General features: G+C 34.6%; 1 protein-coding gene across 8 annotated transcripts in view; it reads left to right on the top strand.

Moving 5' to 3' along the window:
* Positions 1-20,082, top strand: part of LOC106074348 (CLIP-associating protein 1-like) — a 108,691-nt gene that overhangs the window by 56,635 nt on the left and 31,974 nt on the right. For 6 of the 8 annotated variants that reach the window (XM_056004597.1, XM_056004596.1, XM_056004598.1 and 3 more), the window contains exons 9-18: positions 8,421-8,444; positions 10,060-10,133; positions 10,286-10,378; positions 11,283-11,428; positions 11,809-11,944; positions 13,739-13,809; positions 15,376-15,513; positions 16,720-16,911; positions 17,725-17,792; positions 18,877-18,918. In XM_056004597.1, coding sequence (XP_055860572.1) covers positions 8,421-8,444; positions 10,060-10,133; positions 10,286-10,378; positions 11,283-11,428; positions 11,809-11,944; positions 13,739-13,809; positions 15,376-15,513; positions 16,720-16,911; positions 17,725-17,792; positions 18,877-18,918 — 984 coding nt within the window. The remainder of the gene's footprint in view (positions 1-8,420; positions 8,445-10,059; positions 10,134-10,285; positions 10,379-11,282; positions 11,429-11,808; positions 11,945-13,738; positions 13,810-15,375; positions 15,514-16,719; positions 16,912-17,724; positions 17,793-18,876; positions 18,919-20,082) is intronic. The other 2 variants (XM_056004600.1, XM_056004602.1) reach the window with 1 other exon arrangement.

Below are 20,082 nucleotides of genomic sequence, written 5' to 3' on the forward strand. Positions count from 1 at the left end.
TTTTCTTCTATATACACAAAGGTAAATACATTTTACAGTATAGAGAGATGACAGTGATGTGGTGTGCGGTTCTTTCCCTTGTATGAGCTTTGTTTTTTTTAAGTTTTTTTTCTAGGACCAAGTTGAATCTTCCACAATTATTCGTTGTCCATGACAACACATAAATCAATCGAAAAATTGACAAATTATTTTATCAGTTTGTCGTAATTAATTAATTATGTGTTTTATAGAGAGCGTACTAAGCTAGGAGATACCTGTGTAGAAAATGAGGTCGTTGGCTAAAAATGTGAAACTAACAAAAGATAACCCTAAAACCTTCCATTTGTGTAAAGTTCAGTGCTAAGCACGTCGGCTACACCACGGAATGTCTCGAGACCTCAAGTTTGAATTCAGACTCGACGAACTTTTAAAACAAAACAAAAATAAAATTGCTTTTCAAAAGGCAGCACGGAAACATTCGCCCAAATACATGCACGCACGCACACACACACACAGAGACACACACACATATACACACACACACACAGAGAGAGACACACACACACATACACACATACATACATACATACATACATACATACACACATACATACATACACACACACATACATACATACATACACACATACATACATACATCGAAGAAAAAAGTGGTACACCAAAATTGCGCTAAACAAAAACATTACTATAAAAATATTTATAATCGCACACATTTACTATTGTTAGTGTAGTGTCAAAACGGCTTGCTTCGGTCTTTGGCTTTGATTGATAAAAAATAATTGATACGATTTCACTCAATATAAGCTTTTTTTTTTTCGGTCAAATCTTCGTTTCTAATCCCTATTATGTCGTGGTGGCAAGAAGTTTGAGAATAAAGCGGAACAACAGTCCACCCATTCTTACACAACATTCTTGAGCCCTCATTTCACTTGTCTGACAAGTTGAAAGCTTGTGACACGTTCTTGAGTTGACTAACAGATTGTCTACAGGCTTTTGATCTTCTCTCTGCCCTTTAAGGGTGTTCCCTTGGAAGAGCAGCTTAGATTGTCTTAACTCTTCGGTAGACTCGCTGGAAAGCTCATTATCAACATTGTTAGTCCTCGAGTCTAGATTAGGTTCTTTTGATTGGATTTTTAAGGAGCCATTTTGTCGTACACAATTCTGGAGCTGAATGTTTCTTTTCAGACCTGGAGACATTTTCATTGTCATTACCTTGAGATACAAGTTCTGGGTTTTGTATCTATTTAGTTCATTGACAAGTAGAAATATTGTTCAATTACTACGAGGTAGATGAATCAATAGCTTAGGTATTAGGTAGTCGAAAGTACTAAGACCTATCAGATAGTCGAAAGCACTTTGAGCGTAAGGCCTATCAGATAGTCGAAAGCATTAATCTATTGCTATAGTCTAAAGCACATTGACCTATCAAAATAGTCGGAAGCACAGGTGCCCATCCTATAGTCTAAAGTACATTGACCTATCAAAATAATCTAAAGAACTGACCTATCGCTTTAGCCATTAGAAGTCCATTACTTTGATCTATCGAGTTTCCCTTTCAGACCTTACGATCTATGGGGCAGATGATGTTAAGGTCATCTGTTTCTATGGCCAACGGTTAACGAGCAGGATGTCATGTGGCCAGCACAACGACCAACCGCCTTTACTCTCCCCAACTAAAGTCAGATACCCATTAGAGATGGGTGGACTCAGGGACGCCCTAAGAAATCCCGAGCTTAACCACTCAGCCACCGCTTTCCCCCCCCCCCCCCCCCCTAAGAAAGCACTGAGACCTATCGCTATAGTCTAAAGCACTGAGACCTTTTAAGTCTTAAGCACTGTGACATATCACTATGGACCTAAGCACTTTATTGTTCTAAAGTAGGGAGTATAGGAAGACACTTGTTGCATATAGTTTCGTGCTGTGGTCAATAGATTGCATGATTTAAAACATCATTTTGTCTTCTTCCTCTGTTAGTCTTTCTACATTTTTGTGGCAATCAAAACTCATGGTGGCTTATCCACATTTCCTGACAGTTTCTCGACATGTTTCTCTACTCCACGGTTGGACTTCATTGGATTATAAGGCTTAATTCTTATTATATATTATAAGGAATTATATTCTTTGTAAGCCTGACTGCATGTGTATAAATCATGACGTGAAGCCTTGGATTTTGGTCAGTGCATACTTTGTGGTATCATGTATGTAAACATTGCTGATGTCTAGTTGTGATTCTAACCTCGTGATAGTATTGTCTCTGTTCTGTGTTTTGGCCATAACGTTATTTTTCTTATGCTAATAAAATCATCTCTCTCTCGTTCTAACATTTGAGTGCCCTGATAGATGAACTTCTTTATGCAGCCTAATTTTGTTAAAATATTTTCATTTAGGAAATGGGCAAATTTAAAATCAACAAGAATAAGTAGCAATAAGGTTCTCAAAAATGTTTTGCTTTGTTTGGTTCGTACAGCTCTTCCATGACTATGCATTCCAACGTTTGGGGTCATACTGATATCACTTGGGAGATTGTTACTTAGTAATTGTGTGTAGCGATCCAGACGGTGTTCCCTTGTGAGTCACATATCGATCTGATAACATTGATTCCATGTTGGAGTGTGTTGGTGACTTCATTCACTTGTATGCACAGCGTTAGGCTCACAATGTGTGAACGTGTGTTGTTTTTCTTATGTGGAACTTGTCTCTCTGTTATTCTAACATTTGATTCTAACATTTGATTGCTTTGTGAAACGTGGATAGCAATTACTCTGGTATATGCTAGAAAATGTTGACTAGATACTACTGCTTCATGTTGTATTGGCTTCATCCTAGTATAATCTGAAGGCAGTGTATTGGAATTTCTTTTACTACGCGCCACTAGTTAGTTCATACTCGAGTTTGTTGGTAGGCTTTTCTCCTTGCACTAGTTAGTCCATACTCGAGTTTGTTGGTAGGCTTTTCTCCTTGCACTAGTTAGTCCATACTCGAGTTTGTTAGTAGGCTTTTCTCCTTGCACTAGTTAGTTCATACTCGAGTTTGTTAGTAGGCTTTTCTCCTTGCACTAGTTAGTTCATACTCGAGTTTGTTGGTAGGCTTTTCTCCTTGCACTAGTTAGTCCATACTCGAGTTTGTTAGTAGGCTTTTCTCCTTGCACTAGTTAGTTCATACTCGAGTTTGTTAGTAGGCTTTTCTCCTTGCACTAGTTAGTTCATACTCGAGTTTGTTGGTAGGCTTTTCTCCTTGCACTAGTTAGTTCATACTCGAGTTTGTTGGTAGGCTTTTCTCCTTGCACTAGTTAGTTCATACTCGAGTTTGTTGGTAGGCTTTTCTCCTTGCACTAGTTAGTTCATACTCGAGTTTGTTGGTAGGCTTTTCTCCTTGCACTAGTTAGTTCATACTCGAGTTTGTTAGTAGGCTTTTCTCCTTGCACTAGTTAGTTCATACTCGAGTTTGTTAGTAGGCTTTTCTCCTTGCACTAGTTAGTTCATACTCGAGTTTGTTGGTAGGCTTTTCTCCTTGCACTAGTTAGTTCATACTCGAGTTTGTTAGTAGGCTTTTCTCCTTGCACTAGTTAGTTCATACTCGAGTTTGTTAGTAGGCTTTTCTCCTTGCACTAGTTAGTCCATACGAGTTTGTTGGTAGGCTTTTCTCCTTGCACTAGTTAGTTCATACTCGAGTTTGTTAGTAGGCTTTTCTCCTTGCACTAGTTAGTCCATACTCGAGTTTGTTAGTAGGCTTTTCTCCTTGCACTAGTTAGTCCATACGAGTTTGTTGGTAGGCTTTTCTCCTTGCACTAGTTAGTTCATACTCGAGTTTGTTAGTAGGCTTTTCTCCTTGCACTAGTTAGTCCATACGAGTTTGTTAGTAGGCTTTTCTCCTTGCACTAGTTAGTTCATACTCGAGTTTGTTAGTAGGCTTTTCTCCTTGCACTAGTTAGTCCATACTCGAGTTTGTTAGTAGGCTTTTCTCCTTGCACTAGTTAGTTCATACTCGAGTTTGTTGGTAGGCTTTTCTCCTTGCACTAGTTAGTTCATACTCGAGTTTGTTAGTAGGCTTTTCTCCTTGCACTAGTTAGTTCATACGAGTTTGTTGGTAGGCTTTTCTCCTTGCACTAGTTAGTTCATACTCGAGTTTGTTAGTAGGCTTTTCTCCTTGCACTAGTTAGTCCATACTCGAGTTTGTTAGTAGGCTTTTCTCCTTGCACTAGTTAGTCCATACGAGTTTGTTGGTAGGCTTTTCTCCTTGCACTAGTTAGTTCATACTCGAGTTTGTTAGTAGGCTTTTCTCCTTGCACTAGTTAGTCCATACGAGTTTGTTAGTAGGCTTTTCTCCTTGCACTAGTTAGTTCATACTCGAGTTTGTTAGTAGGCTTTTCTCCTTGCACTAGTTAGTTCATACTCGAGTTTGTTAGTAGGCTTTTCTCCTTGCACTAGTTAGTTCATACTCGAGTTTGTTAGTAGGCTTTTCTCCTTGCACTAGTTAGTCCATACTCGAGTTTGTTAGTAGGCTTTTCTCCTTGCACTAGTTAGTTCATACTCGAGTTTGTTAGTAGGCTTTTCTCCTTGCACTAGTTAGTCCATACTCGAGTTTGTTAGTAGGCTTTTCTCCTTGCACTAGTTAGTCCATACACAAGGTAGCACTTTCAGGAACTAATCCCATTTATTTTGCCCGTTATTGAGTCTATACACAAGCTAGTCAGCGGCCGTACACACGTTCAGTGGAGTAGGTGCTAACATTGATATAGTCAATGACCTTGCAGTTCAGTGGAGTAGGTGCTAACATTGATATAGTCAATGACCTTGCAGTTCAGTGGAGTAGGTGCTAACATTGATATAGTCAATGACCTTGCAGTTCAGTGGAGTAGGTGCTAACATTGATATAGTCAATGACCTTGCAGTTCAGTGGAGTAGGTGCTAACATTGATATATTCAATGACCTTGCAGTTCAGTGGAGTAGGTGCTAACATTGATATAGTCAATGACCTTGCAGTTCAGTGGAGTAGGTGCTAACATTGATATAGTCAATGACCTTGCAGTTCAGTGGAGTAGGTGCTAACATTGATATAGTCAATGACCTTGCAGTTCAGTGGAGTAGGTGCTAACATTGATATAGTCAATGACCTTGCAGTTCAGTGGAGTAGGTGCTAACATTGATATAGTCAATGACCTTGCAGTTCAGTGGAGTAGGTGCTAACATTGATATAGTCAATGACCTTGCAGTTCAGTGGAGTAGGTGCTAACATTGATATAGTCAATGACCTTGCAGTTCAGTGGAGTAGGTGCTAACATTGATATAGTCAATGACCTTGCAGTTCAGTGGAGTAGGTGCTAACATTGATATAGTCAATGACCTTGCAGTTCAGTGGAGTAGGTGCTAACATTGATATAGTCAATGACCTTGCAGTTCAGTGGAGTAGGTGCTAACATTGATATAGTCAATGACCTTGCAGTTCAGTGGAGTAGGTGCTAACATTGATATAGTCAATGACCTTGCAGTTCAGTGGAGTAGGTGCTAACATTGATATATTCAATGACCTTGCAGTTCAGTGGAGTAGGTGCTAACATTGATATAGTCAATGACCTTGCAGTTCAGTGGAGTAGGTGCTAACATTGATATAGTCAATGACCTTGCAGTTCAGTGGAGTAGGTGCTAACATTGATATAGTCAATGACCTTGCAGTTCAGTGGAGTAGGTGCTAACATTGATATAGTCAATGACCTTGCAGTTCAGTGGAGTAGGTGCTAACATTGATATAGTCAATGACCTTGCAGTTCAGTGGAGTAGGTGCTAACATTGATATAGTCAATGACCTTGCAGTTCAGTGGAGTAGGTGCTAACATTGATATAGTCAATGACCTTGCAGTTCAGTGGATTTTGTATTAGTCTGTAGTCTTGGGTTTTAATGTTCACTTTACCAAATGTTTAATTTCCATTGGTTCCTCAGTCTCGCAATCAATGTCTATTTAACCTTTCATACTAAGTTGAAGTGAGAAAAAAAAAAAAATTTTTTGGGGGGGGGGGGGACTATTGCAGTTAAAATAGAGTTGTGGGTTAACATCAACCTAGAGAATGAAACTTGACAATGTATTGACACTGTGCTCCCCAACATATCAAGGAAAGGTGTCAACTCGTGGTATGACATCGGCACACAGGGCATTAGAGAAGAAGAGAGATGTTTTTACAGATATGTTCTGTGTGATCTCTTAGACAAGATGTGTATAAATAGACAAGCAAGACACTGGATCTAAATATAGATCATAAAACTAGCTAGTTGAATACAATGAGAACTGATAAGTCATTGAAGTGGTCTCTTTAGGCGCAGGCCAAGTTGTATGCTCCCAAAGTACAGTCACCATTTACATACAACGCGTATAGAAATGTGTCAGAGAATTAATCAATTGTAGCGAATTCATCAATTGTAACATCCATAGCAAACATTGGGAAGGAATCAAGATGGTCTTCCTCTATTTTAACAGGCAGAGCCCTGCTACGAAACTCCGAATGAATGGAAGATATTCCTTACAATCTACACAATTCAATACAATTTTTTTATTGATCGATAAATTGACTTGACAGCTTGTGTGTGTGTGTGTTGATAGGTTCACATTAGGTGTGTTTGTCTGAGTCATACAAGTTTTGTCTTTTGTCTATTGCTATCTATTAGAAATCCAAATAGCACCAGTCTTTTTAGTGTGTGTTTGTAGCTGTGACCTGTCAATGAGGAATCACTTTGTAGTCAGCAGATTTCATTGTCCTAGTGACGTGGATTATCATGGAACTTGACAAGCTACAGGGTGTCTTTCATTTAGTATCCAGATGCGGGTAGATCAGCACTCAGGATTACACATGTAGCAATGAATATATAGGTGTAGCACATTGACGTGATAAAAGGCAACTTCATAGATGTGTGTGTGTAGATAGTCTTGCAGTCTGTGGATAAATCAGACTTGTGGTGTACAAGCTGTTGACTCTAGGAGGGGGAGAAGTTTTTCTCTGTTTAATATATTCCTACATATTAAAGAGGAAAAAGAGGTGTGTACATTGTAGAGTGGACAGTTCAACCTGAGTGCTTGATTCAGAAGGGCAGAGAGGCTATGTAGTAATCATTGTCAGTGGATGTACTTGATACAATGATCAGTACAGGTAGGCTACAGCACAGTTTGCATTCACACTTATGTCATGTCTATGATGAAGTGCTATACACTAGTTCAGTGCCCTTCCATAGCTAAAAGACTTTGAATCAGATGTGTGTTTAGCCTGAGAGGATTTTTTGTTTTTCTCCCAATGTTAAAACCTACAAAGTAGAACTTGTCTAGACATTACAAACAATGAAACACTTAATCATGTGAAAGAAAATAAAAGGAAAGTTAATGTTGAGAATAAAATAAAAATATCTAAGGAAATTAAGTGTTTAAATTAATTAAGAATGTAATTTATTCATAGCTCATCCTTCTAAATGTAAATTGTAGCACTAGGTTAATAGTTTTATGATAGAGAATGGTGAATTAAATAAGCAGAAATTATGGACAGTCCTCTGTGTGTGTGTGTATGTGGTGGGGTGGGGGTCTGAGTGGGTCTTTGGACAGTTGACCACTATTTAGCAAAATATTCTTTATGGGGAATCTGGAAAGTTGTGGGGTTTGTTCACCTCGCCATGTGTTATTGTTAGGCAAAGCTTGGAGTGATTGATATTGTGGATAGTGTTTTGTACTTCTAATTTCACTTGATTTGATTCACCATTTTCGCTCATTTTAAAACTATTTCATTAAGTGCTTTCTTTATGCTATGTGCATTTTGGTCAAATTGGACCTTTTTTTTATATTGTATTCACCAAGTTGCTCAGTAGATGTGAAAGTGTTAAGTTCACCTGTTTCAAAAGGCCTCAACTTATGGATATGGAAAAGGGCAGTAGTGTCAGACACTAATATTATATTTAAATTTTTGCTCTTAATCTAGTAGAAAACATGGTCAGACTTAGGGGAGGTAACATGTCCGGAAAATATAAATAAATCTGTATGCAAATGATGCTTGTTTTTTTTTTTTTTTTGATTGTTTTGTTTGTGGGAAGGGGCGGGAGGTATAGGATCTTCTTTTGCTATTACCAATAATTTCTCAATACTAACTTGTTAATATATAATGGTGAGACTAATGATAGCCAGACAAGTTCCTCTGTAGAAGTTGTATTGTGGATATATTGGATATAACATACAAATGTATTGTCTGAAAAGTTTTGAACCCCCCACTGTTGCCTGTATCCTTCAGCAATAGAGAATGATTTTAAATCTTTATTTATCTCAATGGTGAAATTGTGTCCTTCAAAATAGTTTTATACAAGATGAGAGTTGTTTTCATGTCACTAAACTTCAGGCTTACTTGTATATACCTATATATATATATATATATATTTTTACATCTATTGCAACAGCTGAAACAAAAAGGAAAAGATCTGGTAATTTATTAATTATATTATATTATATATATATTTATATATTTTTTTTCCCTTTTGCTTTCTTGACATAGATGTGTGTAGTGGTAGTTCACAAAGATTTTTTCAAAATTTTATAAACTGCACATAGATCTAAATGCTGTGCACACACATCTAAATGTTGTGCACATACATCTAAATGTTGTGCTCATAGATCAAAATGTCATGCACATAGATCTAAATGTCATGCACACATCAATCTAAATGTTGTACACATAGATCTAAATATTGTACACATAGATCTGAATATTGTACACATTTATCTAAATATTGTACACAGATCTAAATGTGGTGCACATAGATCTAAATATTACATAGATCTAAATATTGTACACATAGATCTAAATATTGTACACATAGATCAAAATGTGGTGCACATAGATCTAAATGTTGTTGCAGGTTGATCTAAATATTATTGAGTGTTTTATTTTGTCTTTGTTTCCTACTCTCCTTGGCTCTAAGAAATACAGCATCTGGTAGTCATGACCAAAAGAAGTGTATACCAGCCAGAACAGATCAGCTTTTTTAAATAAGCTTATTTGTGTTGTGCAATGGATCAATTAAATTCTGATTCATAAGTTGTGTTGATGTTAACATGAGGTGTTGTTTTGCTTAGCTTTACCTTCTTTTGATAAAGCTTTCTGTTTAAGGTAGTTGTAGCACATATTGTGTTTGGTTGACTTGACACAGGCACTTCTTGTGTCTAGACATTCAGCCTGAGTGATTCATTCAGTTCTTGTGTCTGGACATTCAGTCTGAGTGATTCACTCAGTTCTTTTGTCTAGACATTCAGTCTGAGTAATTCACTCAGTTCTTGTGTCTAGACATTCAGTCTGAGTAATTCACTCAGTTCTTGTGTCTGGACATTCAGTCTGAGTGATTCACTTAGTTCTTGGGTCATATGAAACAGAAATATAACATTTTTCTTTCATGTCTTTGAATCAGATTCTAAACACAGATTAACATATAGTCTCTATTTTTTTTTCTATCTTATAATTTACATGTCTAGCAGTTCCATTCAATAAAAAAAGAGACTCAATTTGTTTTTAAACTTTGTTTTCATTGAGTGACTCCAATACATGGGTTATGACTGGATCACAAATGAATTGAATTTCATGGCTCTGTTTCTAAGTTCTTGTTCTCAAGATTGAGATTTCTGTACACTTTCTTAAGATCTCATGTGTGGCTTTCATTTTTTTATATAGTTCATAACTCATTAACAAAAGTAGTGAAACTCAAGTAATTCTTAAAATTATTATTATCAAACTAGTTCTTTCTAGTCAGTCTTGATATTTGTTATCTATAACAAATTAGTGTTTTATTTTTTTAAGCTTATCACTTTGAATATGTTTATTTCCCCTGAATTTTGTGATGTAGAGAGGATTAATTTGTGAAGCAAGCAATATGTTGTTTTATTTACTGTGCTTATTGTAAAGAGATTTTTTTTTCTTTGGGCAATGTCATATAATGTGTTGCTTTTTGATTACATAATTATGCAGAATAATTACATGTACTTTCTTTCTCTAATTAAACATGTATTATTAATTGTGACTTATTCTTTAATGTTTTTGTTTATCAGCATCAGCAGGCGGTTCAGGAGCTGTGGATGAGGAACTTTTCATTAAATCATTTGAAGATGTCTCTCCAGTTAAGGTATTGATTTGTTTGAGGTCACAGCCCTAGTATATGCTAGAGTAACCCTAGATACATTGGGGCAGAATGATATGCTTCAATCTTGTTTTTGTTTCTATAACTATTGAATGTTTTGTTGGAATCACTTGTATGCTATTACTTTCATTCTCCAGATATTTTCTTCAAGAGATGTCCAAGAACAGATGATGAAGATCAAAGATGCATTGAATGATGTCAACCTGACCTGGGAGAAAAGAATAGATCATGTGAGTAGGAAACAGTTTGTCACATTAACATGGGCACATTAATTTGTTCAGGAACATAATATTTCAATCTCAGGTTTGTTGATTTATGTGACTATCAATTCAGCATTGTTAATGCACTAGTTTCTTCTTTCTTGGTTTAAATTTACCAAAGAATGAATCACGAATGTCATTTGTACCTACAAATTATAAGTTCAAAAATATTGTTGATTTTAAAAAGTTTCAGCAATTTTAATTGTTGCTTCAGATATTACACTCAAGATGCATTTAAGAAGTTTGATGACATTTTTTTAAAAGTGGCTGTTATATAGAGAAACTAGAGATTAAACAAAAATGCTTTTAAGTAGCTAAGGAATAATATTTTAGACATAAGTTATATATTTTGTGGTTATTTATTTTGTTGTTTCTGTTGGTATTTTTTTTAAAGTAATATTTAAAAAGAAAAAAAAAAAGAACTGTGCATCCACAGAAAAAACTGAAATAGATTAATTTATGAAATGATCCTATAATAGATTAATTTATGAAATGATCCTATTTACTATAATTTGGGTACCAGTTAAAAGCTCAAAATATTATGGGGTTTAAAAACAGTATCTTTCTAATCCAATGTTGATGCATATTTATGTAAAATAGTTAGGTCATTACCCCATTTTTTTTCTTCATGTAAAGAAGAACACAATATTCAGATACTTTTACACCTGTTTGGTAGAAGTACAATTTAGTTTCCTTTTGTTTTATTTACTCTATTGACAAAATACCTTTACAATTCTTTTTTTTTTTTTTTTTTTACTTTGGCAATAAAGATAATTCAATTATAAGTTTATTTTTCCTCAAAATTTTATTTTCGTTTTGTTGAGTGGACTAAATGTACTTTTAGAAAGTAATATTGGATTATTTCTTCTCTTAGATCAAGTTGTTAAGATCTCTGTTGATGGCTGGGGCAGCAGACTATGATGATTTCTTCCAGTCATTGCGGACACTAGAGTCAGCTTTCATCCTTGTAGTCAAGGACTTAAGATCACAAGTTGTCAGAGAAGGGTGTGTCACAATTGCGTAAGTAGCTACACCAAATATTTAATGATGAAACATTGGACCTTTCAACATCTCTAGATAAAGTTATTATTAAGTTAGACAAATCTTTATTTCAACTATTTTGGTCTTGTTATGACATCTGTTATATAACTGAAATAATATCGTAATGATTTTGTTGTCAAGAACTTAAATAAATTTTACTTATATACATATTCAAACATTTCATTAAAAGAAATTCAGTAAAAATAAATTACATATTTAATTTTTTTTTTTTTTTTGCTTTGATGTGGACCAAGCTTCTTTCTTTTGCTATCTTATTGTCAAAAATATTTAGTTCTAAATTTTGTGAAATTGTGAAAAAGTTGAGTTTGTATCTTGATTTTGTTCACTGTACTTCACAGATACTTATCACAGCAACTAGGCACCAAGTTTGATCACTTTGCTGAATCTGTTTTGCCTTCACTCATGAACCTCATTCCCAACAGTGCCAAAGTTATGTCCACCTCTGGCATAGTCTGTATTAGATTTATTATGCAGGTAATATTGCTACATTGATGGAAGCTTAATTCTCTGGCATAGTCTGTATTAGATTTATTATGCAGGTAATATTTCTACATTGATGGAAGCTTGATTTAAACATTACACATTTCTATATCAAACAGAAGGAGGCACAGTGGCTGAGCGGTAAAGCGCTTGGCTTCCGAACCAGGGGTGCTTGGTTCAAATCCTGGTGAGTCCACCCAGCTCTAATGGGTACCTGACTTAAGTTAGGGAAAAATAAAGGCGGTTGGACATTGTGCTGGCCACATGACATCCTCCTTAACCGTGTACCCCATAGATCGCTAGATCTGAAAGAAGAACTTTACATTAAACAGAAAGTTTTCCACTTTTTCCCTGGAATGATATTTCTTTATGGACACTAATTGCTCTCTGTTGATTTAAACATTGATATGATTAGAGCATCCTATCAATGGTTTCAGTGATGAAGTATATCAACAGAAGGTTGTTATTCATTTATAAACATAGTAATGTTACGAGGTCAGCTAGGAAAATAACAGCTTAGTAGAGTTTAAGTCACTGATTAACATGAATGACTAGATTGACACATGGATACACATTGGCTGTAATTAAATTCTCTTTTGAAGTAACATCTATAATTTATAAGATAGATTTAGAAAGCAGTAACTAGTTCTGGCTGTCTACTAAATGCTGTAGTATGCATCAGAAGAGTGGTGTTGACTTTTTCTGTTTAAAATTTTTAAAGGTGTCACATTGTAAATACTAGTTAGCAGCCCTTGAAAGGGGAAAAGACACTATTAGTATTAGTTTTGTGTGGAATGTCTTCCATCCCATTTAGATCTCGTAAACTAGAAAAGATGGTGAAAATCCGAGATCATAATATTTTAGGCCATTCAAAGTTCTGATGCAACGGCTACTTTTTTTCTTTTCTAATTTTTTAAATCACTTATGCAAGCAGTTTTTTCATAAAAATACACCATTTTTACAACTATTCACTATTTATAGTAACAAACATGGAAGGCTCTTTAGTAGGTGAGATGACTATTTACTATATTTTTAACACATTTATGCAAATGGTTTTAGATTTTTTGTCAAAAAAATAATTTTTTTTACAGTTGTATTGCTAAGTTAAGTAGGCTCTGTCTTACTAACTACTACATTTACATTTACACACAAAAAATGTTTACTTTTTTTTAAAGAGAAAAAATCTGTTTAGTAGGCATACAAGTTGGACAAAATTTAAAACAACAATTACATAGTAGTTTTTCATATTATTGTGCGAACTGCAATGCAGCAGTAGCGCACTGAACCAAAGGAATTTTTTTTTTTTTTCTATTATGGAAATGTATTTTTGTTTGAGGAATCAGAGATTGACTCTTTACAAAACAATTAGATCAATTAGATATTCATTATAAGACATCAGTTAGGCCAGGTTCACATCTAACATTTAGTTTCACCTATCCTTTGGTCTGTTGGACCGCTGGGGGCATCACACAAGATCTGTCAAACCTTCTTTCTCCATTCTTCTCTGCCATTTTGTCTTTGATAGAATTTCATTCTGATGTTCTTTCTGAAAATATTGAAACCTGCCTTTTTACCTGCCAGGGTGGACCACTTCGGAGGCCGATTTTGAGTTTGTGTTTCCTCATAAACTGTCTTTGTAACCTTGTTTTTTAATGGCTTGGGTAATGTTAACTATTGTGTCAGCCATTTTTCTTTCATAGAGTCGGTCTCGCTCTCACTTAATCTGCAGTAAAACTTCTCCAACTATTTTAAATAAAACCAATGATAAAATCTTTTTCTATATTTCAGTTTGTCCACACAAGTCGACTCATTCCAATCATCACAAGCAATCTGACTTCTAAGTCTAATGTTATTAGAAGGTGAGTATTTGTACTGGAAGAGCTAAGAAGATGGTTTCATTATTGATTATAAAGTACCTCAACAGTAACCAAATTAGTTGTTCTTGTCTAGAAAATCTGGCCAGAAGTATCATATAGGCCAGGGGTGGGCAAATTACGGAACGCAGGCCACATGCGGCCCGCCGACACCTTAAGAAATCAGGTGTGCCCACACATTACACATTTAAAAATGCAAATACATTTAAATAAATAATTGTAAATATCTATAGATCTTGAAACATTTATACTTTTGATTCTTATCACTTATCATGAAGAGACGATTGAAACATTGTCTTTAAATGTAATTCTAAAAAGTTTAAAGTAAATGAAGATTATTCTTAATGGCAATATTTCGAAACACTCAGTCAAAGACAAACACAAGCCAGTATTTATTCAATTCTATGAAAAACTGTGTTAAAAGTGTCTGGTCGGCTTGTACAAGATGGCTAGTGTAATAACTAATGGATCCCATGCTTTGACTGTGGAAAACAGGATTTTTAATAAAATAAAGCATTGAATATCAAATGTATTGTTGGGATTGATATCTCAATGATCTTATTGGCACAGGTCAGCCTCAGACATAGACAAACTGCTTAGAGCCCCCAATTGGTGGGGGCCTTGCACTACATACTTTCTTTGCTAATGTTGAAAGTACAAGATTTATTTGGATTCCTAGATTGTGGAATTTGAAATCAGTTTTAAGACATCAAGAACTTGGAACTAGTTTTCAATACCATCTGCTCACCATTTAATGCAGAAGCTGATTCAGCTCCAAAAGACATACCTTCAAGCAAATTATGACTTGAAAGAAAAATTCCAGAGAGTTCTTCCACAGAAGTTTTATGACTGCCAGAAGCTGTATTCCCATTCATAAGAAAATTTTGCTGCGAAGCTTTCACATTATTTGGAACCTAATTCATCTGTGAACACGCTGTATTTCGTTTGCTAGATAATTATCAAGTGTTAGAGCAGGTCGATGCTCACTGACTGTAATTTGACAGCAGTCTCAAGAACAAAACAACTAGTAAACTAGTTCTACAGTTTGGGAACATTATGTACGGATCTAAACAGTTAAATGCTTCACATGAAGTACAATTGTACATTTGTGGTGAAATGTTGGGATTGTGACCAAATTTAAAAAATTATTCATAAAATTAGTTCAAGAAATTGATAACTCTTGTTGTAATTCCTCAATTGGGAGTAAAAAAAAAAATATGCGGCCCACCAGTCCCCAAATTTTTTTAATGCGGCCCTCGGTAGAAAAAGGTTGCCCACCCCTGATATAGGCTAAAAAAATTTGCTGTTAAATTCTTTACTGTCATTCGTTATCAGTGTAGTGAATTTCTTTTCATACATACATTAATAATAAACACAAGTTTTCCAAAATTATTTTAAAACAGTGTCTATATTTATAAAAAAATTGCCTTCATGTGTGTTGTATATTTGTGTATATATTTGTATTATAATTTTATTAATAATCTTTTTTTTTTCTTATTAACAAACAAAGGTTGAAGTTATGTTCCAACCATAACCTACTTTTTTTTTTAGGTATTCCCTAGAGTTTGTCAACCAAATTTTACACTCCTGGCCCACCCACTGCTTAGAGAAACATATAGCTTTACTTCAAGATGCTATCAAACGAGGCATCAATGATGCTGACTCCGAGGCTAGAGCTCACTCCAGAAAGTAAGTCAGAATGACAGATAGGCTGGCAGCACTTGTTATACTAAGTTCTACTGTGTTCCTTTGTAAGTTGTGGTTTTGTGTACAGTTTTGAAGGCTCAATGTTATTGTACAAGATAGGGTCTGTTTCACACATGAAAATCACTCTATTTAGTATTCTAATATTTGAACAGGACTAGGCAAGTGAACAATAAATTTAAAAAAAAAAAAAGATAGTTATTCAGATATATTTTTTTAAAATTTTAACATGTTATGTTATCTATTTAATAATAATTGAAACTTTGATTAACCTATTAAAGTTTGTAAGGATTTAGAAATGTTAATAGGCTAGAAATAATTGGCATCCATTCACAAAAATAGTTATTGACATTTTGTAATAGGGCCTGAATAGGACTAAACATGGGCACAAGTTTGTTCTGACTGTGATTGACATTAGCATCAAATGGCAATTAGCTGGAAGTGCTTCTGTCCATTTTTCATGAATGGGTTGACCTTGTATGACAGTTGTACACAATTTACCTCTGAGGCATTCAAGTTTTTAAATTTTAAGAACTAGAAATAATTCCTTCTTCACCCTATCATTCATTATCTAATGGGTCGATTGAAAACTATAATTCACTCTCTAAGCGATGTTAAAAAATTGTTTGTTAATGGAGGGTGGGTGTAAATACAATTGTTAGAATTCAGAAATTCAGAAATGTTTTAAAACATTGAAAACATCACAAGTTTACTTGTAAATAATAGTAATAAATTAAGTTCTTGGTGTCAGCTATTCACTGTCCCATGCTATGATCTGAAGATGTCTGATATTCAAGACAGTATAGAGATTTATAGGAGGGGAACATTAGGAAACAAGCCAAGGGTTATGATAATCTGAGTCATGGATAGATGAGATAATGGCGGATTAGTTTTTATTACTTTATGTTTAAGTCCTGTTAGAGAAGGTTCTTTTACTAGAAACTGTTATCAACATTAAGAAGGACAAGGCTGCAGAGTTCATGTAAAACATTGAATTCTTATATTTATATAATCAAGCTGATGTGTCAGTGATGCTATATAATTACCTCTAGTATCAAGTTCCATTAAAAGCCAGATTAAAAAAATAAGGTGACAGAAGAATCAACCATTACAGTATCTATGGACAATAAAAAATTATTCTTAACACAAACATTTTGTAAAGATTGATCAGCCCTAATGTTTGTGTCTCAGGGCATTCTGGGGTTTTGCTGATCACTTCAAATCTCAGGCTGATGCTCTGTTACTTTCACTGGATCCTTCCAAGCAAAAAATGTTGCAAGGGGAGGTAAGCAATTCATCTTCTAGCTCCAGCCTCAATGGGGATATCAAGCCAAGATCAAGGTCACGTGCAGCTAGTGAAGAGAGGTCAGGGTATGGTTATAGGTGAGTACAAACTTTCTTCACACTTGAAGTGTTTGGCCCTTAGCATAAGGAAACATCAGCTATTCATCAATTCTATTTATGAGCTTGTTTAAAACATGACACTAGTGAAATCAAGATTCATAGCTGAGAGTGTAAACTGAACAGATTGTCTGAGTCAGCCAGAAAAAACAATGACTTAGCATAGTTTAAGTCTCTACTGAACATGTATGACTAGATGAACACTCGATAGGCCTAGGATGTAATTATCTTCATTTTTGAAGTAATATCTGTAATTGATAAGAGATTCTCTTTAATACAAAGTCTGTTTTTTGGAGTATCAACTATTGTCTTTAAACCTATTTCAAGCTCAAAGGGAGAAAGGAACTTTTCAAACATGTCATTCTTTTCTTTCTATTTTAAACCTTGTTTTATCATTATCCATGGTTCAAAATGTTTGACATCACATTATAAACTGAAGTTTCCAATTTATTTTTATGACAGCTTCAGATCAAACCAAATTATTCATTTTTTGTATAAAAACACATTTTGTATGTGTGTGCATATATCTGAGGTTTCTAGTGGAGAAGTGATTTGCAGGAACACATTTCAAAATATTTTTGGCCCTATGAACACATTTATGTTTTAATAAAGTAATAAAACTCTCCGTGACCTGATTGCATAAAACATAAGAAATAAGTGTTGGCAAAGTAATTTTAATGTATTATCTGTTGTCTATTTTTAGAAGAAACATATAAAACATATCAAATTTTTTTTTTTTAATTCTGACATTGATTTCTCTATTGGATGACATTGAATATGATGTTTTGTCTTCAGCCCTGGAATAGCTATGGGTGTATCTGGCATGCCACAGAGGATTAGCTCATCCAAGAGTGATGCAGGAGGTATACACACTGTGTCTGTCTGTTTGAGATTAATATTGAGTATAGAACTGATAAATGTAGGAATTGATATACTATTCTTCAAGGCAGGGGCATTATGCCAACTTAAAGCAAGTCACAAAGAACACATTACTTAGCATGCTGTGTATGATGTTTCCTACACTTGTTGCTATGGCTACACTTTTGATGTTGGATGCCAATATTTCTCTTCATCACTTTTGTGGACATTTGTACCAAATATCTATCCATTAATCCTCCAACATCTGTGATAACAGTCTCATGCTATTCATGTATCTGAGCACTACTGTGTTGTATGTTGAAGTTGATATGGCCTATTAATATTTTATATAACTATTTGGTTCAAGGAAGCTAGAGCATCATTTGTGATAGGTAGTTGAGCAGTGAGACTTAAGCCTATGACTAACTTGACATGTCTTGCCCAATGCAGAGGTGAACCCGCTGATGACAATAAAGACTGAATATACTGGCCTTATTAATTCTTTGTTTGGTATGGCCTTCTTTCTTTGTTTCTGTGCATGAATTCATTAACAAAACCAAGATTTGTTACAACTAAAGAAACATTTCTTTAAAATCATGCCATAGCATTAGGCAGTAATAATATACAGTTCCTACTTCCTGACCAAGAGATTCAAAATCACTTTTTCATTCTTGTACCCTTTTGTTTCATTGGCTCTGATCTAATAAGTCAGGATTTAACTTAATAGTTGTTGTTTTTTTTTTTATTTATTTTGATATTAACCAGCTCACCAAACCTGTTTTATTTTTTTTAAAATCCTTTTCTGTTTCATGTTTTTTCCCCTTTTTTTTTGATAATCAATTTATTTCCAACACAGTTAAACCCATGTGAAACCTAGCAGTTGAATCTACTATGTGTGGTACATAAACTATGTTTCATGATGTATGCAGTTCCATCATTCATAGTTGTTTCATCTAAATGTTCATTTTGAACACTTTCCATTGTGTGTACTCTAGTTTAGTTCCAGGAACACCAAACATGTCTCATGTTCATTTATTTTCTTGTCTTTTCCTCTCCCCCCCCCCCCCCTCAACCTTGTATACATTAAAGATGCTGATGTGGATAGCGACATAGATCCTAAAACCCGCAAAGGTAAGCGGTCATCCTCCAAGGTCGTTCCAAGTTCTAATTAGTCGTGGTCACTAGCCATCAGTGGGCATAATCAAAACTTTACTTTTAACATAACTTTTGGTTTCCGCTGACTCCCAATTTACTGTACCTTATGTTTATTTTTTTTATTATTTTTTTTTTTTGTTAATTTTTGTCTTCTTTTTTGTTTCTGAACACTTGTTGCCTTCCAGCTGATCTAGTCTAGTTGAAGTAGTAGTAGGCTTCTTTCTGTAATGCTACATTGTTCATATCACATTAATCTACACAGCATAGTTCTATGTAGGCCTATAGATTCTATACAAAGAATAACAGTGTGTTTGTTTAGCTCACAGTAATTACTCACTAGTCAATCTTTCCCAGTTACATTTACTCTTGAATACATAATTATTTAACCATGTTGACACCACTCCTTATCCTCTAACCATTCAGTAGACTAGAAATCACTTGTATAATAGCTATCAACATCAACACCTATAATCACATCATATCCAGTTTTTAAAACGACATTCTGTTGACAGAAGTACAGCTTCATATATTTGTTACGTCATTGTTATTGTTGATTACTGAGCTCTCTGATTGACCACTGTCTTTTGGATGCACTGTTTTTCCCTTCACTTGTCTATGCATGCTGTATGTTTTTCTTCCTCCAATTGATATAATAGAAAAGATATTTTATTTCAGCACTAAAAGTGTTAAATTTCAGGAAAAAAAATAATCAATTTTCACCACAAAAAGAACTGATTTATAAAAAATGTTTTATAACTTTTTACGAACAACTGTTTTATTATACATGTAATATTTCAACAGTGAAATGTTTCTACTCAATGTAGCTGCAATAGTTTGTTGTGTTTGATCTACATCTTTTTGTTCAGCCATGTTTTAGATTGAAATCATTATTTTCACAGTTATATTTCTTTTTTTCTCTAGATTGAATATAATGACTTCTTAGTGTATACACTTATGAGCTTTGTGTAGTTTCCTCCCCTTGCTTCTGTTCCAGATAAACCTCAGTTTGTCCAGGCCATTAACTATTACCAATAGGTTCAATTAGCGCGCTCTCTTTGACAGCTATTTTTTTTTTGGTTCAAGCATGTTTGTGCTTACTTGTCAGCTATAATATGTTTTTACTGGTTAATTAGTTATTTG

This window comes from Biomphalaria glabrata, chromosome 11 (genome assembly GCF_947242115.1).
Source record: "Biomphalaria glabrata chromosome 11, xgBioGlab47.1, whole genome shotgun sequence".
Taxonomy (NCBI): domain Eukaryota; kingdom Metazoa; phylum Mollusca; class Gastropoda; family Planorbidae; genus Biomphalaria; species Biomphalaria glabrata.